Source organism: Temnothorax longispinosus, chromosome 1 (genome assembly GCF_030848805.1).
Source record: "Temnothorax longispinosus isolate EJ_2023e chromosome 1, Tlon_JGU_v1, whole genome shotgun sequence".
NCBI classification, from domain to species: Eukaryota; Metazoa; Arthropoda; class Insecta; order Hymenoptera; family Formicidae; genus Temnothorax; species Temnothorax longispinosus.
In genome coordinates this window covers 24,963,895-24,989,663 of record NC_092358.1, presented here as the reverse complement: position 1 = coordinate 24,989,663, position 25,769 = coordinate 24,963,895, and the positions used below count along the sequence as shown (strand labels likewise).

Below are 25,769 nucleotides of genomic sequence, written 5' to 3'. Positions count from 1 at the left end.
CGTGCGCGCATTCTCTTTCTTTTTCTCTCTCGCTCTTCTCTATCTGTCATTATTACGCAACACGAGATCGGAGCGGAGCAGGCGGGTACAATGTACGACTGGAGTATCAGGCCGAAAGGCCGATGGTGGGAAAAACACGCGGTCGGTCCAAACTCCGCCAGAGCTGCATGTAGTCGGCGGTCGGAGCGGAGAGCAACGCGATTGAACAAACGAGTTCGTCCCCGGAATCCAAAGCGGATGCGTACGAAGCGTCGGAAATAGAGTACGAAAATCGCCGGGTGCAGTTTTCATATTATGTTTTACTCTTTTTCGAAATCCCGCTCGCAAACGTGAGTGATCCGATTGATCTCTTCGCAGCTTTAATTAAATATCGCGTACGACCAAGTAGCCGATGCTATCGAGCGTGAAAAGTACTTGAGACATTCATCAGAATAAGTGTCAGGGAAGAGGAGATCATTCCGATGATGGATTGATGAATGTTTGTGAACCATTGATAAATTGCGGCGATAGATCGACGCAGATTGGAAACGCGTGCAGTTATTGGAGACTTTTTTGATAGGTAAGAGATTTTTGTATAAACGAGGAAGTAACAAAGTTCCAGTAGTTTATATGTAAATAAAATTGGGATTATATTTAACCGCTGGTTTGTTTATCCCCCAAATACGATGGTCTTTTTCATAAAAAAATATGCAGCGATTTTTATAATTTATACTTAAAATTAAGATTATATAATATACTGTTTTGAAAAGATGAGTATAAAAAAAACTCCAATGAAAAAAAGAGAATAATTAGAGAATAATTGGATAATTGTCTATTATAAGCATAAATTATTAGCAATTTCAAAATTCTTAGGATAATTTGACGTTATTGTGTATCTCAACATTTTTTAAGTGATTATTTACGTGAAAATATATGTTGAAAGCTGACATGCATAATTCAAACAATAAATAATTATTGGAATACAAATTATTATCCGAGAATCTATTATGCAAATGAGTTTCTATTAAATTAAAAACTTATTCTGTTTTCGCAAAGCTCCTCTTTTCCATTTATTATTTATTATGCAAACAAAATTATATTCAACACTGTTGACAAAAGCGCATAAAAGTTTTATCTTTACGATCGTTCGTAAACTCCCGCGCGAAATCCTTCTATCGTATACATTGTGAAATCGGATAATCTCGAAGCGTGTAATTCGTGATGCTTCAAAAGTTTTATGTCCGCAAACCGCACACAGTTGCGAACGAGTGTAATAGCATTGTGTAGCCAGGTAACAATCTGGCTAGCTGCGAACAACTTCGTGATACACGTGAACTGTAATGTCAATCAGGATCAATTAATAGAACGTTATTAATTCGATCCGGGCTTTGAAGACGTCGCGAGTCGTGCGCACTCACGTATAATGCGATAAAATGTGTCGCATATAACTCGTCGACAACGAGCAGTCTCACCGATTAATAAGATTAATTGAATGTTGCGGCAAACTGCGGAGAATTACTATGCGCCATTTCGATATACGAGGATTACATGCTGATGTATCGCCGATAACTAAGGAAATGTGAAATATCGATTTATGGAAGTTATATATTTTACTTATGATAATTACACAAAATATTGGAATAAATATATTTATATGCATATATTTTGTTATTAATTACCAATATTTTTAAATTTGATGCATTTTTTTATTCTAACAATGTAAATATTATCATAAATTTCAATTTTAATTTTATAAATAAAGCATACAAATGCACATCATCTCACATGATATCCTAAGCCGAAACGGAAGAAACGCAACAGATTAGTCTGACTAATTGCATTTAACCACAATTAATTGAGCTGTTAATCGCATTAAATCCGACCGACACAATTCATCCCGTGCCATAAACATCTAATGCAAATTAAATGCTGAAGGATAATTATAGCGCTTAAATGTTCACGTAATAGCACGGTAGATGAGAAGATGAACATTATAACTATAACGAGATCTAAAATTTAATTGGCAAAGGATATATTTATACTTTATCATGATAATGATAACGCTTTACTTTTAATATCCTGTTCATTGCTTCGAAAACCGTTTTAATTATGTTTGCACAATAAATGCAAAAACTAAGCAAACTAACGATTAGACAGATAAGTGCAATTTGTTTATACAGAAAGATAGAAATTTTAGGTAGACTCTGAAGAATGCTAATAGCGTGATGATTCTGCAGGAATCGAATGCAAAAGTCTGGAAATGTAATCGATTTAGGAAAATACGAAGCAACGAGAAATGTTGAGCCGATTGTATCGAAAGAACGCATGATTAATTTAAGACGACTTCGCCACGAGCATCGGCAAGACCGGTGACGTACTTATCGCGGGATCATTTATAGTCTAAAACGTACCCCGTGTGCAACATGCATCGGAATCGATCGAATCGCAATATCGATTTGCGTCGACGATAGTCGCAAACGAACGTGCTGGTCGACGGCGCGACGCATCATTAATTCAGTCTGCCGGCTAGGGTAAAAGGAATGAAACGGAGGAATGATGCACGCGATCGCAGTTCGAAATGTCATACTCCGAGGATATATGCGTCTGTGCGCGCAGTGCATCTCCATTTAACGGAATCGTGTGTAATTCCGAAGTGATGCGAGAGTGCGCGGTGCGATACGTCGACCGTGATATCTGTGTGTCCGGTAGCTTCAATACTAAAAATTTGTGTGGGTGTTATTAAATAATATATATTGTATAAACGCGCTTGCAGAATTTATGGATCAAATGGTCGTAAGTTACGTTGATTTCAAAATTTTCAAAATTTTTAAAAATTTATGAATAAAAGAATTTGTAAAATGTGCGAGGTGCAATTTATAAAAGAAGGAATTGGTAAAATGCGATGTACAACTTTGGAAATTTTTGTATAATTCCGCGTAAACAGCTATGATCGCAAACTTCCCATCCCTTCGGGTTTATAACAACAAATGAAATGTTGTCAAAGAGCAATATTCACGACCAGGTGTTAACGATCACGTTATTAATGACCGCTCAATTGTTCGTATGACATAGTGCAATGGTTCATGAAAGTGATGTATAATCATTGGACGTCTATGAGCTTGTACTTTATCATGTTAATCAAAGCGCTTTAAGCTAACCGTTATTACAGAAACTTGAATAGACGCTCTGTTATTTCAGTTTTTGAGGCTTTTTCCAGGGTCGAGATTTCACTTTGTGTTCTTTGTTAACTTCACGAATTTCATTTTACGGCGACTTACCAACAAACAATGAGTCAAATATATGTTATGTTTGAAATAGACAATCTTTTTACTATGATTCCTTTACTCTATCCAGTATAGAAAATAAAAACAATTTTCTTCTTTTGAAAACTTTCGTTTAAGCGAAGTAAAATCAACGCTAAGATACTAAATTCTTTCTTTATCCCTTAGAAATTATTAATAGGTATACCTATAATAATGCACGAAGAATATTACAAAACATATATCTAGTTTTCTTTCATTATTTTCATCTTAAATTAAATAGAGATGTATTAAAATATATTACAAGTAATTTCTTCTTTAATATTATTATATATATTCTCTTAAAAGCAGAAATTTTCTTAAAAAATTTGCACCCATTAATTATAATTAATTCGAGTACATCTTTCTTTTTCCGAGCTAAAAAAGGTCGCCTAACGCATTTTGTGATCCCTATCGCGAAAAATGACACGGCCCTCTAATTGCGAATGATATTGATCGTTGATGCACACCGCTGTAACAATGCATGAAAACGATACACAGGAGCTATAGGGAGTCACGTACACAACCGTGTCGTTAATAACGCCATTAGTCGAGACACCGTCACGTTAGTAACTGACTAATAGCCAGCAGGAGACACTTGGGTCTCCTCTCCGTCCCCTTGACTCGACTCGACTCGCCTGTCTGCATTATACCAAACTTAACATTGTTATCGTGAGAGATATACTCTTTTTTTTGCGCGACAGTCGCTCGTCCTCTCTTTTATCATAATTGACTCATAGCATTCAAATACTTCTGCCTGAATTACTGCAAGAAATAATTAATTATCTTTCAGAAATGTCCGACTGTGTACGTTGTTACAGAAATTTGAAATTAATATAAAATATCAGACGTCTCCCGAAACATTACTCCTCGGAATATTTAAACAATTTAACAGTTTTTATGAAAAATTTAATCTTTATCAGAATTGAATATTTTAGTAATAATTCCCAATTTATAGAGATGATGACCGTATTTTTCGTAGATAAAAAATAATAATTTTACCTTTGTTACTTTTATATGCGTATTCAGTTCACAAATTATTAATGTTTTATTCATATAAAATGAAAAATCCTTTCTATTTTTACCCAGCATTCACAAAATGGAAATACGAAAGTAATTTTTCTGCAATAATATTATTATGTGTGAAACATCCGTTTTAACGATGTTTATACAAAACAGATATACGTAGATTGATTTGCATAGAAATATTAGAAATATAATTAGAAGAAAGGAATCCAATGTGAAACTCGGAGTAATCCGGGTTACGAGAGATATCCATTGCGACGAAATATATTGTTTAATACGAGATTCGTGTTTCTCTCTCAAGAAATAATCTCTTTCCACAAATTGTAATAAGTCAGTTATCCCGTATCATATCAACGTTTACCAGTGACGACGAGACTGGTGAAGCAAAAACTTTAAAAACATCCTGGATCAAATTGATAAAAACATATTGATAAAATACTTAAAAAGATACGAATGTGAATGTTGATGTTAAAATTATCGCTACCATATGTATGCAGAATGTGATTCAATGTCAAGCTATTTCAGTTAAAACTTCAAATAATAATGATAAAAGCGAAAATAATATTTTAGTTACATAAATTTATTATGTAATTTTGTAATTTATAAAATTTTTAGCTAAAACAAAAATTAGGCAAGATCTAATAAAATCGATATCCCACTCGATATATGCAATGCGTTGATTTTTCTTTAACTTTCTAGTGAAAAGAAGATTTCATTCATTTCATATTTTTTGCTTTCTTTGGTCTTGCAAAAAATTAACATTTTAAGTTTTGCAAGAGGCTTTTACTTTTATACTTATTGACTGTTCGTAACGAAATCTTTTAGCCTTTATTCTATAGCGGAATGTCATTTTCGTAACTTTCTCTGAAATTAACGAAATTCTCTTACTCGAGGCTTCTCGAGTAACTCGACACTCGTCTCGTCGAAGTTCGCTAAGGACCGCGTTTAGTATTTCGTGTGCTTTCAGAAAAACTTTTCGTAGAGGTTAGCAAGACCGAAGTGTAGCCATCAAGTTGAAAAAGAAGTTTATTCGTCGATTAAGGTTCCGCATTGCGTTTGCGGTTTACCAAGTATTGCGTGCCAAACGAAAATCGTGAGATATCTTGAGGATATGCCAACGAACCGATCAAAAATCTATAATCTATAAATTTATCATAATTTTGATGTAATGCATCATATATACATTTCACTTGAAAACTTGAAATGTGATATTTCAATGGACTAATTATAGTAAGTGACAATGAACTATATCGACAGATGATTGATTGAAAAGAGACATAAGTCATTAATATAAGGTTCGATATCTTTTGCAATAGTTTTCGAAACTCTATTTCTTTAATGTACGTTATTCTAAAAAAAAACACTAAAAAAACGCAAAAATATTTAATTAAATACTTCCATAGACGTATTTATGGATACTTCGATATATTCCATCGTAAATAAATGTTAATTAACATACAGCGTTTTTTTGGTTTCAATTGCACAAAGTCGCATTTAATTTTATATAAAACACTCACGTAATTATATACCGATAGGTTCTGATACTTCGATCACATGAATTATTCTCGCGATCGAGAAACCTTTCAGTAGAACAAACTCGTTCGATCAACCGCGATATCGGTCATCATTATTCTCTTCAACACAAAAATGGAGACTTATAGAGAATTTATGTTGCCGTTATTTCTCTCTTTCTTTTTGATTTTCGCGACAGTCGCACATATACTTCGGTTTCCACTTTATTTCAAAGTCAAGAATTAGTGCGACGTAAGATTTTTCATCCTTATGCATAAATTCTTTAGAAAATAAAATTCCAAGAAAATACAGTCAGCTTGAATTTAAATATAAAGTCGTTTAATTGTTTTCGAGAAATATTCAAATTACCAAGAATTCCTAATTCCTGTCGCTTACTTGTAAGTTATCGATGTTCCGAATGACGCCTTAATATAGAAGAAATCTATTCCCAAGCAGTAAAATAAGAATCTGCATTTAAAATTAAGCCCGGCGTTTTTAAGAGATATACTATACTAGAAAAATAATGGATTTATGGACTCTAGTGCTTCGTATATTTTAGTAAAAGGTAGCTGCGTCGTTGTAAAGGTTTCTCTTGGAAACCTTGTGTCAGAAGTCACGATGCAAAATATCAGCAGCGTGAATAAGAAAATAGCACGGCATCCGGCAATGCTTTGAAGGATTTATCGTATATTGTATTATTTGCTATACCAACTGTGCTATATGAACCGTGGTGCACGCATCGTAAAGCGGCAATGTATGGTTCCCTGAGGCCTTTGTTTTATGTCAGGAGCAAATAATACAGCGCATTTACTAAAACTCGAGACCCGGGAGTTGCAGCTTTTACCGCGATCAGATAGATCCGCATGTCGACGGAACGCCTGAACGTTACATTGTAGGAGCTTTCAATAATTTAAAGATAGAATTACACGGATGGCATTAATTAATGGACTCCGCTTGATTTAATGTCAAAAGTACAACTGTCAGTCAACAAGAACTTTTCCGCTTCGCATTTTAGATGCTCTGAATGTATATCCTATGAATGGTATCGTATTATGTTATGATATAATGTAAAATTATAAAAATTATTTATATCACCATTTTCCATTTTGCAAAATACTCTATGCAGTTAAAACCGTAAAAATATCATGTTGTGCAATTGTCATTTCATATATTTCCCTCAAATTTACTTTATTAAATTACAATGAAATTTCTCAACGTAGCAGGCATGGTGTTTGCATTGACGACATTATTTGCGCGATCCTAAAATTGTGCACTTTCGAGATAATTGCGCCAGTAAATAAATCATACTTGTAAATTCGATGATAAACAACGTGCGCTCAGTACGTTCGTTTATTAGACACCCGCATGGGCGAGCGAGTTGCGTGACGCGCGCTGTGAGTACGCACAATGTAATTACAGTTTAATTAATATATTGGTTCAACACCCACCATCATCCTGATTACGCCGAGCTTGTGGCCGATTTGTCCTTCGGATAAAGGAAGAATGTAAGTGTGTACACCAAACGCGCGCGACGTGTATGCTCATTCCCGGAATAACAATTAATTATTCGGAGCTCTCGGCATGCCGTTCGCAGTTGATTAATGCCTCGCAGGCATGAATCTTAATTAAGACACGTCCAGATCAATCGCGGAGAACTTTACGACCTCTCTTCGATTAAGAACTTTAACTTTCGTTGCGCAACTTTTTCCGATCGTTTCGACAGAAGTAACCGAAGATGCACAATTGCGCCATTGCACGACTTAAACTCTCTCAGCATGCAAAAATATACATCATAGTCATACTGATATATTAAGAACAAAAGTTAAACTCTGATATTTTGATATTGAAATATTTCTCTGTAAAACACCATTTTTTTAGGACAATTATATTTTCCTATGTATAATTTTAAAAAGCAGTTAATTAACGATTAATACGTATAATTCAACATTTAACTTTACTTTATAAACAAAAATTAAGACTAGATTACGCAACATAAGGAATAATTTAAAAAATTGTAATTGCTACCGCTGCTCGGATATTAAAATATATACATTATCAAAGCATTAACTATAAGAAATATCAAGGAAAGTCTAGGAATTATCTAGAAATGTCGAGGTTTAAGCATGTGATATCAAAGCAGAGTGACGCGAAGTAATTATGAGAATCGTTTATTAACTATTTCTTTTACGACAAGTATATGCATATTATATTTAAGTAATCTAATAATTGAGAAAATCTTTCAAGTACCGCATTCGTGACTGTCACATGCGTAAAAAAAACGTAATTCATGATCACGCACAATCCGCGTTACCTGATACCTCACGAAACTGAGATTTACAATAATGCACGATTTTAAACGTAGTCCCGTTATTCCTTATATTTTATACATCCGTCAGACGATGACATATACCAAAATTAATTTACACTACTGAAAATTTTACAAAAATTACACAAAAATATTCTGAAAAAATTGGAGAATAAATTACCATATATAGTTTTGAAAATATAGCCTTGAAAAGCAAGATATTTTTGGTATTATATTTGACATATTGGGCGAGCGAACAACATTTGTCGTTGCAGCATTTATCGTCTGTATATACGTAAATTGTTCCGTGTGTTGGTGACAGTTCTAGTAAGAAGTTTATTCCTACCGTGACAAAAATAGTTAATAAAAGAAGTTATGCGATGGTAAATAATATTCCTTGTATTATCCATTAGTACCACGTCAATATTATATATACATTTTTCTATGATGACCCGATTCAATTATCGATCTCTTAGGGTCAATTTTACCAACATCGGTTAACTGTAACCTTCGATTAAATTCACTCATTATTTCTTTCTAACTGCTCCTTTAGAAAGAGGCGATGAGTGAGTTTAACCGAATGTTACAGTTAACCAACGCTGGTGAAATTGGCCCTTAGACATATACGTACACATGGGACTAAACTTTTGGTCGAGGTTATCGCGGAGGAAGTAGTAAAAGCCGAATGATCAACCATTTTGTAATAAGATTATTACAAGTTATAATGTCCTTATCGCATCGCTTATGGTTTTTGCAATATTGGCCGTAGCCATAAATGGATAAACAATAAAACGAATTATTTGTCTGCGAGCGATATATGGAAATGCGTTTGACATACTATTGTACGTAACAATTCACAAGTAATGAGGCGGTTCCAAACGTGGTGGCATACTTTTATCATTTCTGCGTTACGCAATTTACCAGAGGAACGCGAGATTCTCACGTTTTCTTACGCTTTCTCCGCACGACCGTATAAACCAACTGATCGTTTCATTATTAACGTTCACCCGTTTTTCTCCTTGCATCATCTTTCCTCGCACTACTTCCGGAAATATAAAACAACAGAAAATATTAATCTTTTTGCTGAACTTTTATTTTAAAGATAAATTCAATTTCCATCAGTAGAGAACTTTTTAATCATACTAAATAAGCTTTCATCTTTCTTTAAGAGAAAAAAAATTAATAAGCTCTCAAAGCGAAAGAAAAATAATATTTTAACACGCAAAGAAGTGTTCTCAAAAGAAATATGTTACAGAAAAATAACTTTTTAAAAAACTAAATTTAAAAAAAAACTAATGCGATAAAAATTAAAAAATTAAGTATTGATGAAAAAATAGCTTTTATATATATCTCATTTTAGAGGTAAAAAAATCTACAACGTAGGCAAATTGCTTGGCTGTCGAGTCATCTAACGCCTCTCGATTCTCATCGGCACTATACGCCGACCGTGTATTGCAATTTACGTTGCATACGTGCGCGTATCGCTCATTTGTCGGTCGGACGCGGATGCAACGGCGAGACAAAATGTAGATAAATACGCATTCCGCGGTCGTACGTGCTTCACGTACATAAACAACGGACACGCGTCGCCCAGTTTTTGCGGCGATCGCGCGATCACGGGATCAAAACCTGTATGTTCACATTCGCTCGTTGGCATTCGCGGATCGTTCGCGGCCTCATCGAGTGTTAAAGCGTTTTTCTGCGGAACGCTGTAACGTTCCAGCAATATTCCTTGCTGATCGTAATAGGTGACAACCGGTTGCCGAGATATGTGTGCGTTTGTGCGAAGAAACGCGTGTAAGAACAATTTTCCTCGTTCGATGTGTTCAATTATAAATGGAAACTTGTCTCGACGCGAAGGTGTGAAAGATTTTTTTTTTCAATCTTACAGCTGCGCAATTTCCATGAAAAATATACGATAAAATTCTTGAAAATTTACGAAGAACTTATGACGAAAGAGCTTACACGCATATGTATGTTTGATTTCATCTTAATTACGAGCCATTTCAATACACAACAGAATTTTTTTAATTGCAAAACTTCTTTTTACGTAGCTTTACATTATTGTATCAGACACTCGTAATACAGTCTCCTCCGTGTATGACGATGCATGTAATTCTTCAAGTGACATGCATGTTCTTACGCGTAAACATGTGTCACTGATGCGGTCAATTTTTGTTCCAACATCGTACATTTCTTGTGCATTTTTACGGTTCAAAAAGTTGAAAACTGTATGTAAAAGTATAACTTGTACAAACTGAACTATTGAGAAAGGCTAATAATACCTAACAAGTTTAATAAGAAAAGTTCTTAATAATGAGCAAACTTAAAATTCGAACCAACTTTTCAACACATATCTTTCTTGTATAAAAAAATAATCTCTATTTACAATAAATGTATATAAGTGTGACTATCACAGAAGCACAGAGTATGTGTTTCCTTTTTCATTAATACTGAAAAATGTTATGATTATAATTTAATTGATTTTATTAACTTTAATATTAATAATAATTTAATATTACTCTAACATTATGATTAAACTTTAAAGTTGCTCATGTTTAATTTAAGATAGCTAGCAATCTATTTATTTTCCAATAGTAAATCACGATAATTAAATCCACCGTTTGTTACGTCAGACTAAATGATATTGAAACATCAAAGTTATAATTAAAGCAACACTCGAAATTGTAGTGTGCAATTCTGAATCCAGTATGCAGTTTGTGCGGGATAATACGGGAATAGTTTGATAGGTTTGCGCTGAACTACCTCCCCTTACTCGACGCATTTGTAAGCGATGATGCGCGCAACTATTCCCTACGCGCTTGTGTAAGCAAATTGTCGAAGAACGCTTCAGCACACCGTAGTGGGATTTAATTCCACGAGGGAATGGCTAATTATGGCGAATTCCGAATAGTTATATCTTTATATTTTGATCCTCTAAGGTCTTTATTATATAGTAGAAATAAGAAGAAAATACAGAGATAAATCTAAGAGAATAAAGATAATGATCAAATTAGGGATGTTTTCGTATATTTATTTTATCTTTATTTTCATAGAAAATAAAGATAAAAAAATACAACCTTCGGTTGGCAGCAGTCGGGAGTAAAAGTTCTCTAAAATTAAACTATATGCTTAATTATGCATGGATGGACAGAAAATGCTTTTTCTATCTATTTGCTATGAAAATATACATTCACACAAACAGTCCAATAATATAATTTCTTATCTTATCCTTTTCATTAAATTATTCTTTTAATTTTTAGAAATTTTAATCGTATAATATATTTTTTCATGCAAAGGGATAACATTCATATTATCCCTTATTCATATTCATATTATATATGTTAAGTACTCCTTTATTGTAACTTTATCAACACAAATTTAGAAGATTGATAGTTGAGTCGAGAAATGCAATATCACGATTCTTATTAGAGTTTCAAGTTTGCCCATCTCAGACGGCGCCATCGCTCACAACCCCCTTCGCGTCGTAGGAGCATATTTTGAGTTTGATGCAACTTTGTCCATGCGGCGGCGAATGCGGATCTTGCATCTCGCTATTGCATTCATTGGCCTAGTTTGGACCGTACAATTGATCCACATACCCGAGCACCGGCTTCGTGTCGAATCGCACTTCACTCCCTGGGTGCATCAGGCGGGCAGCAAGCGGCGCCTCGCGTGCCGCGAAGTATAACGTTGGGGCCTTCCATTATTCCATTATCTATATACGAAAGATGAAAAATGGACTACCGCGCATTATCGGTGTTTTGACTGTCGACTTTTACGCCCGCGAAAATGCTTATGATGTAGACGTAGAATTACTGTGCATGCTTCTCCACAGGAGGCGAAGTGAAGTTCTGACAAGTTGCACCGTCACGCGAAAGAAAGATTTAATCTTGACCAAGTAATAGTCACGCAACTCTTGTTGAAGTAATGGTTAACGTTAAATATTATATCACATGTGTGTATAGCTAATTAATAAATAAATATACATTTTTTATATTGTCTATTTGTGTGCAAAAGTATCAAAAGTCGTAAATTTAACTGTTGTGGGCTAAGCGTTACAAAACGATGATACATAGGATAATATATTCTTCCTTCATCAAATTAGCCTGCTAGGTTTCTTAATTTTCAACATAAATAACTACATAATAACGAATTTAATTTATTAACGATGTCACGCGAGATCCAGTAAATTGGATTAAAATGTTTCATTTAATCACATCCTAATTTTGCCTCATTTCGTGCAAAAGATATTCCGGAACCTTGTCACATACAACACGAACGAGAGGAAAGCTGGTTGCCATTGTATTGAAAAGAACGTGAGCTCATCGTCGACACGTGTCGACGATTTTATCTTATTTTGCTCCACTTTATCTCAGGGAGCTCAGGGCAAGCAGGAGACCACAGAGCCGATTTGTCATTTAAATTTCATATTTTCACATTTCAACGCGTGACCGCATCGCTAACAAATCTCAATTGCAGATTGCTCGTCTCTGCCGTGAACGAGCACATATTTATACGCGACTCCGTAAAATTTGAAATTTAAGGAGGATTTTACCGCTCGACTCTTCAGGGTCTCAACGTCTCAATTTACATGATGTTAAACTATTATCTTAGTTACCGTGTCCGCACATTGACTTAATTTAAGAAGCTTTCTAGCTTTATTCGACATCAGACGGAATTAACGAACGTTTGGCGTTTACTGTACACCAAATCGCTTTAATAGCAATTATCATAATGTCACTATTATCATTCTACACGGCATCAAACATTATTAAACACACACATACAGACACAAATATATATATACTGTTTGTAGAATAGGTACTTTTTTGTCTGTAATGTATTTTCCAAAATTGATTGAGAATTTTAAGATTAACAAACATAATCCAAGACTATAATAAGTTCGAAGTCATACATGTCACGTTGCTTTGTTCCGTAAATAAGACAATAATGAATAAATAAGACAAAATCGTTCTTATTCTTTCGTTGCATTCTTTTTATTGAATGCATCAACCACAAAAATTAGTTTTCTAACAATAATATTGATATTACTATATAAAATTACAGTTTTTTGTATAGCTTTTTCGTTCAGTTACGATCATTTTCTCAATGTTATTTTATCAGTAATAAGTCCAAAAAATATAATTATGATTCACATAGTTTTGTACTAATTTAATATCTTGTTTGTATTGAAATTATTAGAAGATATTCGGAAAGAGATATATAAATAATTCTTCTATAAAAGGATACGACTTTTGCGCAACTGCAATACCTTTCATTGATATTATCAATGAAAAATATAAGAAACGCTATTGAGCGTGTTAAATGAAAAATGCAAGAATAAGCAAGGTCGTTTAAAGAACACCAGAACCGTTATCTATTCTCGACTTTGATCTATCGGTATTTTGTGCCTCGTTATCAACATAACGCAAGCCAATAAATGAGCTGTTCATGTATCACGTCACATGAGACTTCATCCATTGTCAAAGCTCTATTTATGTCGTTCGTGGTCATTTAAAGGCGTCTAATCGCGTGTCGATGACGTTCTTTCTCCAGTTCCGTGATTATTTTATGACGTCAAGTATCGTACCGATTATCTCGATAAACGATAATCCACTATACTGCGCGTTGGCTGTCTGACATTTTCTTATCGAGCTGCAAGTATGCATTTTTAAACGTCACGGCGCAATAATACGGAAATAAAACTTTGATAAAAAAAAAAATCTTATAAATTTTATAAATGGTATACAAATGACATATGGTGTAACCCAAAGTTTTTAAAGCAAAATTTTACTTATCATAAAATTAACGTCGTAGAAGGACGTGCGTACTATTAATAACACAATTTTTTACTGCAGAAAAGAGTTACGTCAATCCGCTGTATTGTGAAGGAATATAATTTCCGATGACAAGAAATGGCGATAATGTAAAAAAAAAATGCTGCAAGATATAAATGTAGTTTCTAAATGTTAAAAGTTTTATCGTATAATTGTAAAAGTTTTCAACAGTGATGCACACATAAAAAAATTCGCTCTTTTCTTTCTTTCAGAGGTTCTGCGGTCGAGAGCTCTCCCACAAATTCACCCACTACGAAAGGTACTTCTGACGCTGAACAATTATCGACGGATGCGCCGGGTCCATCGAAAGTACTGTCGAGCCCGGAGTATATCCAAGAAGTACGCAAAGACAGCGCCCTGTACCTTGAAGAGGGAGAGGGTACATTGAAGACTGCGACACAGGCCACCACTGATGTTCTTCGAAGACAGAGCAGCGGCTACGTGAGCCGTCGAGATAGCTTCGAGGATAATAGAAGAAATTCCGCAACGGGCAGTGATACGCAACAGCAAGAGAAGGAGAGACACAAATCGAAACCGATAACTCTTGGAGCCTTGATTAAGGATCTTGCTGGTAGAAAAGAGGAGAACATCGAGGAGAACATTGAGAACATTGAGGCGTCCACAGATACAGCAAAGGGAATGCCGACGACGGAGATACACAGAAAGGTGTCGAGCTCCTCCGGCCTCGACATGCCCAACGTTGATGAGGCAAAGGAGGTCGTCAGAAACAAAACTCTACCGCGGCAGAGGAGTTTCCAGACCCAGGAGATCAATGATGGGCTGACAACGCGTCTCAGTAAGTAAACGTCGCTACCAATGCGATCTATAATAGATTTTCAAATTAGATAGAGCAAAATTCTTGAAATTCGTGGAACGGGTAATTAGAGAATCCTCCGGATAAATATCGTGGTTGAAAAGATTTAACAAGAAACGGCCTAAAATGTTCTTATATATATAATCAATTTTTTCATCAAATATACATTATTTTTATTTAAAACAGATTACTTGTCTAATATAATCTTATTTTTATAAAACTTATATTTTTCGTCCCTCTCAATTTTATTACTTAATGGAATGCTTAATGGTAAGACAAAAAATGACGGCATAAAATGTATACTTTCTTCAAAATTAATTTGTCAGAATTTTCACCGTTGTCAATATCTTCTTAGGCGAAATCCAAGTGACGTCTATCTTCAGGAACCCCAATATTTATCTTCCGTGCAATAACGACAAAAATGCACCATCAGACGAGGTGGACACGATTCAGCGAGTGGTCGACACAACCATCGATCATTCTGCTAGCGGCAATTCGAATTGTAAGAATGTGCACAAGACAAACGTGGAAACTATTATTGCCTCGGATAATAATCGGACTATAGATTTGAGAAAATTATCCTTACCCGACGAAGCAGGACCGAGCCAGCGACTGTTCGAGAAAGCTGATGTCACCTACAAATCCGTTCATTCTCGCTACCCTCACGCCAGCCCTCATAGATTGCCCAGGAAACGCATCCGAGCGCTCAATAGGGAATGCTCCGTCGATAGCCAACATGACGGCCAACAATTGAATCAATACAAAGTGCTGAACGAGATCGGAAAGGTAAGATTTTAATTCCACTAAAATCCATTCAAAATCAAGAAAGAGAGATAATTATGTCATTTATATTTGCCCCCAAAATCTTTATATACCTACGTACACTTAGTCGTTTATATAAAAACTATTAGAAATCGTACAAATATATCTTTGTTAGAAAGGAATTAGTTTTAAATTTGTCAAATCTATATGGAAAGATAATACGAAATACTATCGTAAAATTTATTTACCAAGATAATACGAAATACTACTGTAAAATTTATTTAAAAACTTACTAAGTAATAAATAATTTTTCAATTGTTAAAGTTACGAGAAAGTGTGAAAATTTCATCTCTTTGACCTAATCTATATAAGTGAAAAATATTACAATCTATCTTGCACCAAGTCAATTTCGTGCAGGTGGACATTGGACAGTTTGCAACAGTCTAATACCTTTTCAATTATGGTCGCGGCATTTTAACAATCAAACTGTATTTGTCGATAAGAGGATCAACGTATCGCATTCCTCTCATTGAAGAGCGAAACCATTTCACGGCGCTCACGTAACAAACGGGAGAATGATATAATTATCGATATCGAGCACGGACGCTTCCTCTCCAATAACCAATAACTCGTGCCGCGAGTCATCATTTTCAGCAATTTCCCCTTCTGCCCATCCTTCGTACTTGTTAAGAAGTAATTAACAGCTGCGCAGTTACGGAATTATTACCGATAATCACGTTATATCGCACCCGGTAACGCAACATTGCCTGTAGGGAACGGAAATTCGAACGACGCAGAAATTATTAAAATCGTCAAGGCTTTTGCCGCCGTCTTTATGCGCATTCATTCGCTTAATCATTATAATTGTCGATGTATTTACGAGATAAATGATTGCATTTTTTTTTCCTGTCTATCGGTCTACGCTAATTTGCTGACGCGTTTTCTCAGGAATTGTTTGCTGTGTAACTCTTATCTAATGAGTTGAATTTCTCTGTTTGAAATATATACATTTATTTTTCATCTCTGGCTTGACTTCTTTTCTGTTGATATTTCAATTGATTAAATGAGGACTCAAAAGCGACAACTTAAATAAAAATGTTTAATCGTCTTCGCGCGAGAATTACCTAAGGAAATAATACTGAATAAACTTGAAACGTAGTATAGTACAAAAAGGTTAAAAGTCGCTCGCGCGTTTTAGAAAAACAAATTCCGTTTGATGTAAACGACGCAATCCCCTCAAATGAAAACCCACACAAATGCCCGCGCGAAAATGAGACTGTGGAGCTCAATACTTACACACCTAGTATAACGTGATAGGATTCAAAATAAATACGAGAAAGAGAACGAGACAACCGCCGCAATAACTTCGCACTTTGCTATAACTGAGTGAAAAGCCCGAAGCTTCCAACTGCGAGAAGAAGTTTGCTGCGCACGATCTTGAGGTTCGCGCCAGGGATTCCCGAGATCGTTTCCCTGGAGAGAAAGAGAGAGAGAGGGAGAGAGAGAGGGAGGAGGAAAAGCAGAAAAAGAGAGAGTAAAATACTTTTTACAAACAAGGGCAAATGTCACTCCGCGCGTGAGATTATCTTCGATGAGCGGCAAATAGAAAAAGAGAGAGACAGACTGGCAAAGTTCACGATTTAATTTCTCTTCCCTTACCGTATCGTTTAAAACTGCATTCGAACTCGAGATTGAATTCCTCGTCGAGGTAAGAGCCATCGATCGGAATAGAGTTTAATGCCGACGATTAATTACTTCAACCCCGTGACATTGAAGTGTTCGAAATCGCGCAATCGCCGCCGTCATGCACTTATAAATAGTATATTAATGTATCGATCTGTTTCCTTCTCGGCAATATCGTTACATCGATCCTTCTTCGCTATACATAATTATACGGTAAAGATCTTATCGAGATAAAAAAAAACCAGATAATCATTATACCAAGTATTACATTGTGTCAACAGCTATTTCTGATAATTAATCTATATCTCATGAGTGAATTAACTACTTCTAATTGATAACTGCGAAGGTGATACGAATAACATTCTAATCATAACAAATCATTTTGGCAAGCTATCCTTGTCAACTAATATAAATTTTTAAAACCACATAAAGTCAACCTTGGAAAGTTATATTCATTATTAGATGCGAGATTAAGATACATTGCATGTTACAGATACGTTATTAAATTTTGCTCTTGTCGCTTATATATTTATAACGAAATAACGACCACGACCGGACGTGCTCAAAGGTGACCATACCGTGAACTATAAAATTATGCTTCCACTCCCGATAGCATCGCCGACGACCTTCGACCTAGTCGCCACGGTGATATAAAGCGCATTATGATAACAGCGCAGCTGAACCACAAAAAGAGTTGCAAGGTTAAGGTAAAAGGATGCGGAGAGAGTCATGAGATTATCGATAAAACACACTTCCTCTTTATAGAAAACCTATTCATGTCACAGAGTATTACTTAATAATATTTTTCGTATCAATGTCACTGTTCCACCTGAAACTTGCGTCAATGAGAAATCGTTGAAAAGAAAGAAAATATACTCTCTAATAATAAAAATAATCTTTGTTAAGAGACAAATTATATAAATACGGTATTAAGAAATATTATTATTCCATTGAAATACTTAAATAATTTACTATTTTTATCGAAATCAAATATCGAGTTGTAACTTATTGCAAATAGACTATCTACATCGCGTAAATAAAATTGTTCTTCACGTTGACAATGATCTTCTCAGGAACCCTCAATAATGCGTTGGTTTGTCAAGAATGTCGAAAGAATTAAAGGTTGAATTAAACAGTAATAATCGAGAATTCCGCGCAAAGAAAACCCCTGAAAAATTCAAATGTCACCTCGGTTGAGTACAGAAACGCGCTGTCAACTATGTGCTTTCGCGCCTTCACTTATGCATCACTTCGCACGTGCACAGGGCTCCTTCGGTGTCGTGAAAAAGGTCTTCAACGAGGAGGACGGCACATATTACGCTATGAAGATAGTGAGCAAAAGGAAATTAATGAAGAAAACGGGGATATTTGGGAGGATACCACCGCGTAGAGCCGGCGCCGATCCCTTGGCGAAAGTTTACAAGGAAATCGCCATCCTGAAGAAACTCGATCATCCCAACGTCGTGAAACTTGTCGAGGTGCTCGACCATCCTGACAAGGACAATCTCTACCTGGTCTTCGAATTGGTCCACAGGGGTGAAATTCTCCTTATACCCACCGACAAGCCTTTGAATGAGGCAACGGCCAGGCGTTATTTTCGCGATGTTGTCATGGGAGTCGAATATTGTAAGTTATTGTATCTACATATATTCTGTTTTCTTAGAAATTCAGATCTATTGCAAAGAAATTTTTCCTAAAAAATCCAAGAAGTCTTATACATATACTTCGTCAAATTATTTATTATTAAAATTAAATTCTACATGTGGGGAATAATAAACGCATGCAATGTTTTGAAATTGATTTTACTCATATTATTACACATTGAATAATAATTATTGAGATTTAAAAATTTATAATTTTTTTCTTTTCAATTTCGTTTTTTATCTCCTGAAGATATTTTCAAAATGTAGAGAATTCGCATTTTAATCACATTGCGTAGTGTATGTCCACATTTGGCATGCGCCATGTTTATCACGTACGCGTTAAATAATAGAATGCAAATCCCCTCGACATGCGGATTTGCGTAATATATCTGGTGCCTATTATGGATCACAACGTTCATCGCGGATCAATGACGAAAGAGGCGTCACATACATTACGTAAACCCAGTAACCGCGTTAGTATACTTTATATGAAAGTGTAGTATAGTCGTGTCAGACACTATTCAATAAAACATAAAGCTGCTTAGATAATAATCGACTTAAAAACTTGTAAGCCGGTCTAATTTCACGAGAGGGAGGGGGGATAAATGAGATGTATTTATTTGTTACGTAAATACGATGTCTATAACCTTATCTAGAAATACTCTATGTAACTACAAATATCTTCAACATAATATTCAAATTTTTTAAACTAAATTCTAAAATCACGTTCGTCGAAAAAGGTATTATATGGTATTTACTTGTTTTCACAGTGCATTATCAGAAAATAGTACATCGTGACATAAAGCCAAGCAATCTACTGGTGGACAGAGACGGCAGGATTAAAATCGCTGATTTAGGCGTCAGCACGGATTTAAGAGAATCTGGAGAGTTATTGACAGGACAAGCTGGCACGCCGGCCTTCGCAGCGCCCGAAACAACCGTTGCTAATGCGCAGTACTTGGGACCGGTGAGTATTCGTAGCATTATGTTATTCACACAATATAATGTACGATTGATATTCGGTGTCTAAAAAGAAAATCCGGATCAAGCGGAATCTGAATAATGTAATCCTCCATTTTAGAAATAAATCTGTACACATAAGTACTTATTTATGAAGTAATATTACTTTATTTATGAAATACTAAATTATTGCTATAAGTTGTCGTTATCGTTATATAGCCATACAGTAAGTAGAAAACTGTTGCATGGCCACATGAAAATATGGCAATAACTAAAAATTATTGCCTCTGATACGGAAGAAAAAGAATACTATTACTCGCAAATTTTTTTTAATACGCGACCCATTTTTTTCATCATATAATTCGTATAATTGTTCCAATCTCTCTCCTCTCTCTTCTCTATTATCTCACTTATTGAAATCGGATTTTTCTGAACGCTGGACACGCGTCTCTATCCCGCTCATCCATTCGCGGAATTCGATATGCTCGCGATACACATTCGCAATATTCACAACGAGATTCACAACGGCGCGGGGCATTGGAGTCGCAGTGAAACAAAGCCGGACAAAACAAATAACGCATGTGCACAGCGTGCATCGTGCATCCAAGCGGCCGATCTCGTTCCGCGGGATTAAAAGTCGATAAATCGGCCGGCTATTACACGTCACTTCCACCCGCAAGCAGTGACCTCTCAAACCGCCGACACGTGCGGATTGACCTACATGCATCGGGAGAGAGGCTCCCGACCAAGGACCCCTCGCGCCACGCATAAACGTTCGTGTGATTTATAGATTATAGCAAAAAGAAATTTTCCGGCCGCGTCGCTCTCAGGCGTCGGTCGACTGATTAAATGCGCTTCAATTAAAGTTAAACTCGCGCGCGTCGCATCGCCTGCCCCGAATAGTCTCCGTACGAACTGAGCGCAGTGATGCAATGTTACGAACCGACAAAGAAAGCGAAAGAAAGGCGCGACAAAGTGGCCGATGCAGCGACGAGGCAATTCGCGTGTCCCAGCTGCGTCAAGTTCATTAGGTTGCAGGCTAAGGCTCTAAGCCCGGGGGAAAAAAGAACGACATCGCGGATTAATTCTGAATTTTAGAAAGTTTTGCATTTCACAAGCGGGACGGTTTTTTATACCTAACAAGAGTGTCTCAATCAGCGAAACGACAGGATTATACGAGATACGTATATTCAACGTTACAGGAAATGACTTTTACACAAAATACTTACGAAGTACACAGCCCTCTCTTTGTTTTAGTCACGATCTTCTCTCGATCGAATAGATTTTTCCTGAGCGAAAATTTTACAGCACAACCAGCTTTTTGTTATTCGCGAATAAACTTGATATCGATGTTTCACGGAATGAAAATATGTGCTGCTCGTAATACACACGCATGTACATGTACATTCGAGAAAACATGGAGATAGTAATTGCGAAGCTTGAACAGTTATATATTTCATCCTGTTTTTCTCTTTTTCTTCAATCAACGCTTTACCATGCGATACAATTTACGCGAGTGTATTCCTGTGAAGTCTCTGAACATTGATTGCAACAAAAAATAATCGAAATACCGCGATTGAATTTTAAACTACGATATATCATGTTACGCAATGAATGTATATTTGAAAAAAAAATGTTATAATAAATATATAAAAATACATTATATCAAGATTATACTATTATCGAATGGTCGTAATTTTTCGTATTGTTTATCTATAAATTTATCATATCGTTATTTATAAATTTTTCAATTCTCTTATAATGCATGTGATCGTCGCTAATTTCTCTGCACAGTTATCTTAGCCCGGCTATGTTACAGTTAATCGAATTAACCTTGATGTACGAGTAAGATGTCTTAATTCTTGCTTTACATGCAATGTATTATACAAAAAGCTGAGCCAACTGTTATTTTTTGCTGTCTCTTTAATGCGCAACTATCAGGAAAGGTCATAGTTCAGTTATCTCTCAGTCTAGATCACATCAACCTTCTATTCATAACTCTAATACAATCATCAAGGTTTTCTTATCAACGTCCCTACTGTTTCTTTTTATGTCTCCGGTTTCCTCTTTTCGTATCTCTCATTTCTAATTATATCTTTTGCATCTAGCTCAACCGCCAATTATAGTAACATATATTTCGTCAACGAGTATATATGCTTGCACGCACGTTAAAGAAGTATAGCACGCGTACCAACTAAATCAAAATGTGTTTGTGTTGGAAAAATTGTCGTATCGCAACTATGTCGCAAAAACGATACAAATCTTGTTTGGTTAGAAGCGAGCATAAAATTAACACTGATCAATCTTGTTATTACTCCTTTGACCGTTCGAGAGGAAGAGAGAGAGAGAGAGAAAGAAAGCGAGAGAAAGAGAGAGGAGTATAATTTAGCACGGCAACTATAATTCTGTCCCCATATATCTTCAAGATTACTTGGCCGAGACTACTGTTATCGCGTGACCTTATCGACACACCACGGCCGATCGCTTGAATTTCCGCTGCGTCGTCGTTGAGGAAAGGCGATATCTATAATAAGAGACTCACGACCCGCGAGACCACACGCTCGATTACGCTTAATCAAGTCGCCGTGGCAAAATAAATGGCCACTATCCTGACGAGACGGCGGTGCTTACGTGAAAACGCCAGTTTACAGCAATACCTGCGAAATCGTTCGTGATGCTTAAATAAAAACGCGTACAGCCGCTCGAAATCTCGTGAATTTCGATGGAGATGCGAGAAAAATGGGAAGATCGTGATAAAATTGGAGCAATGTTCCGCTAAGCACGCACGAAATCTAATAAAAATATTTTTCTTTTTATATTATTTGAATATTGACTATGTACTTTTTCCATTGGCCAGAAATGTCAATTTTTATTCTGCGTAACACATTCAATCGAACCTCGATATTTATAATTTCCTGAAATAATAGCTTTCACAATTTCGCATTCTCGTTAATATTTTTATTTATTTAATTCTCGCTTTGATTTTTCGATTAAAAATGTCATCATGAAGTAGCAAACATCAATTATCCCCGGAAATTTAATCAATAAAAGCTTTTATTTGACAAAGTATTGAGTGAATTAATTTTATTTTGACTAAAATTTGAAATAAATCGTTATCTTTATATTATACATATGTTTTTTGTTTTTCGGTACAAATTAAATTTCGTATCATTAATATGATACACATATTTACATTTAACGTTATATATATTTACCCTTATTTATTAAGATATTAAAGCAATAAATCCAATATTTACAATACTTTTTCAGATAAACCCCTTCATGTATATATTTTTAAATTTTATCAAAATTTTAGATTTTTCGTATCCTGTGCTATTTTTTTTATTCGCATAACGTTATTTTAGTCTAATATTTTTTCACAATATATACGTGGTTCCGCTTTTTTATAATAGTCGCCAGTTTCATAATACACTTTTTCCGCTCATATTTACAGATATCGGTTTTAGATTTTACCTTTTTTCTCGACAAAGAATGTTTTTAACTGCTTTTTATTACCATATACTTCATGTTTACGACAAAAATGTCTCGAATCTTTCGAATATCTCGATTCTCAATTTATTCCACGTATGTTCAATACGAAATGCTTAACTTTTATCATAATTAAAATACGATTTTCAATCATCTTCAAAAAGTTCGTTTTTAATTTATTTTACATTTGCTCTTGAAAAACGCAGAGATCGATGGACGTCATACCTATTTACTACAAAACCGGAAAATCTATTTAAGAATGCGTTAGCTAATGGAACGGATGCGATAAAGCATTCCGTAGGGAAAACTACATCTTCCAGAAAAGTTCAAAATTTAATAACACAAAGCAAGTTTTCGAGATACACGTATTATAGATAAGAAAATCTTATTAGTCGGATAATCTTAAGCATGTGTCGAACCTTAACAAAACCTTACACGAGGCAAGATAAATCTTTAAACAGGGGTTGCAAACTATAAAGTTTGCAGCTTGCGCGTTCTCTTATGAATTTTCATCTCAATGCAAAAATATATTTTATTCATTCATTCTAACAAAAGGGTTATTTCAATTGCAAAAACGTGCGCGACAGAAAGAGTGACATACTTACAATAGAAACACGGAACATTTGCAAATCAACTCGCACTCGTTTACCGCGCACATTACGTTTCTACATACTTATTGAAATACCCAGAAAAGCTTAACTAATTTGGCGGTTAGCGAGTTTGTTCAATTGAGGAATATAAACGTACGCGATTGCATTACAAATTCTGAACCTTATTCTCGGAATAGTTGCGCACATGCATTTGGCTCGAGGTGTTTTCTTCGAAAACCACGCGGGTATCGCAAAATACAAAACCGTTTTACGGAACGATAATGTATGGCCGACGATTTGAAGTAGATGGGGAAAGAAAATAGTACGGGAGTTAATCTTTAAAGATCAGATAGATATTATTTATGCGTCATTTACGCCTGACGCGGCTGAGAGAGTATTTTTTAAATGTCATAGTGTGGAGTTCACGGACGTTGAGTTTAGCTTTGTGAGACAGAGGCTCGATTCCCGTAAGCTTTTTTTTATACATAAGAAACATTCCCTTTATGGATCTAATAAACATAGAAGCTTGACATTTACAGATTTACGGATGGCACGCGCGCAGGAAAAATTTTTGTAAAAATACAGGCAATATCTCTTTATCAAAGTAAGCAATTAGCAGGATCGTGGACAATTAGCTGAAATGTGGAGAATTGTCATTCATGGAAAAAAAATCGACGTGAAAATATCCTAATGCAAAAGGAAGAGAATATATATATAGACATTCTTACCGTGTTACTTCGCTCTCGTGCAATGAAGGGACTTTCTTAAAAGAATAAAAGCTTTTTTTAGTAAGCTAAACAATGGAAAGAGATAATTATCGTTTGTGTCCCGCTCCGCTGAATTCACGCGGCGCGTTTGCGTCGTCCGTGCCAGCGTTTCGCGCAAACCTCGTTTAATTAATCGCCTTTAATTATGTGCCGCCGACATCGCGTCGTTATTGCGGGAACTCGCGATTTTCGCCGTCGGCGACGTGATTTCCGCAAATGAAGCATCCTCCTCACTGCGTTAAAGCGCATTGTATTCTATTCTCCGTTTTACGTTAATTTTGCGCCGCGCATCGAGATGTATTTTAGCTAACAGTTTCCTGGTGTGTGTCGCTCATTTAATGGCATTAATTACCATATTTTAAGAGCTGCTACACTGAACACGTTTTATTATTCTCAAACGATCGCTAACGTAACGAGCCTCAATGCTAAATTATCGTGTCGTGTACGCTCCGTGTACGGAGCTTCCGTAGATTGTTAAGATTTTTTAAGCTAAAAAAATACTAACTTCAATAAGATATTTTCTAAAATGCGAAAATTATATCGAGATTAAATTTTGTAATTAGTTATGTTTAAATCTTACGCAAAGTTTAACGAGCCTAATAAGAATCTTTCCATCGTTTTAAAGATATAAATAACAAATTAAATATCAAAGGCTCAGACGATTAATAAATCAACTAAAGAAAGTAAAGAGCATAGAGTCGCAACCGGGTGTTAACATTGAAAACTTGTATTCATGATAAAATCAAAACTACATATTATAATACATACGTTTCAATCTGTTATCAGATCATCTTCAGTGTAAAATTGATAATGTCAAAGGTTAACGGTAAATAATCAATTTTGCACTGAAAATGGTCTGACAACAGACGGAAACGTATGTATAATTTTGATTTTATCATAAATATAAGTTTTAACACCTGGTTAGTAGACTCTACGCTCTTTACTTTCTGTAGTTGACAAACAACAAACTGTCTTTTATTCTAAAAATAATCTCGACAATATATATTGCCTAGAATCTCTTAATCCCTCCTTGACAATCTCAGGCAATTTAAAGAAATTTATTTTGCTGTTTATAGCAAAATAACCGTGGGGGCCGTGGA

At 35.4% G+C, this 25,769-nt stretch overlaps 2 protein-coding genes across 4 annotated transcripts in view; one reads left to right on the top strand and one right to left on the bottom strand.

Annotated features, from left to right (window-relative positions):
• LOC139820731 (calcium/calmodulin-dependent protein kinase kinase 1) overlaps window positions 1–25,769 on the top strand; it is a 69,129-nt gene that overhangs the window by 33,191 nt on the left and 10,169 nt on the right. The window contains exons 4-8 of one of the 3 annotated variants that reach the window (XM_071791226.1): window positions 14,174–14,757; window positions 15,131–15,277; window positions 15,371–15,561; window positions 18,486–18,846; window positions 19,634–19,830. In XM_071791226.1, the coding sequence (XP_071647327.1) occupies window positions 14,174–14,757; window positions 15,131–15,277; window positions 15,371–15,561; window positions 18,486–18,846; window positions 19,634–19,830 (1,480 nt within the window). Of the gene's footprint in view, window positions 1–14,173; window positions 14,758–15,130; window positions 15,562–18,485; window positions 18,847–19,633; window positions 19,831–25,769 lie in introns of all 3 variants that reach the window. The other 2 variants (XM_071791216.1, XM_071791206.1) reach the window with 2 other exon arrangements.
• LOC139820820 (WD repeat-containing protein 18) overlaps window positions 1–25,769 on the bottom strand; it is a 187,759-nt gene that overhangs the window by 159,736 nt on the left and 2,254 nt on the right. The gene's annotated exons all lie outside the window — the stretch shown is intronic.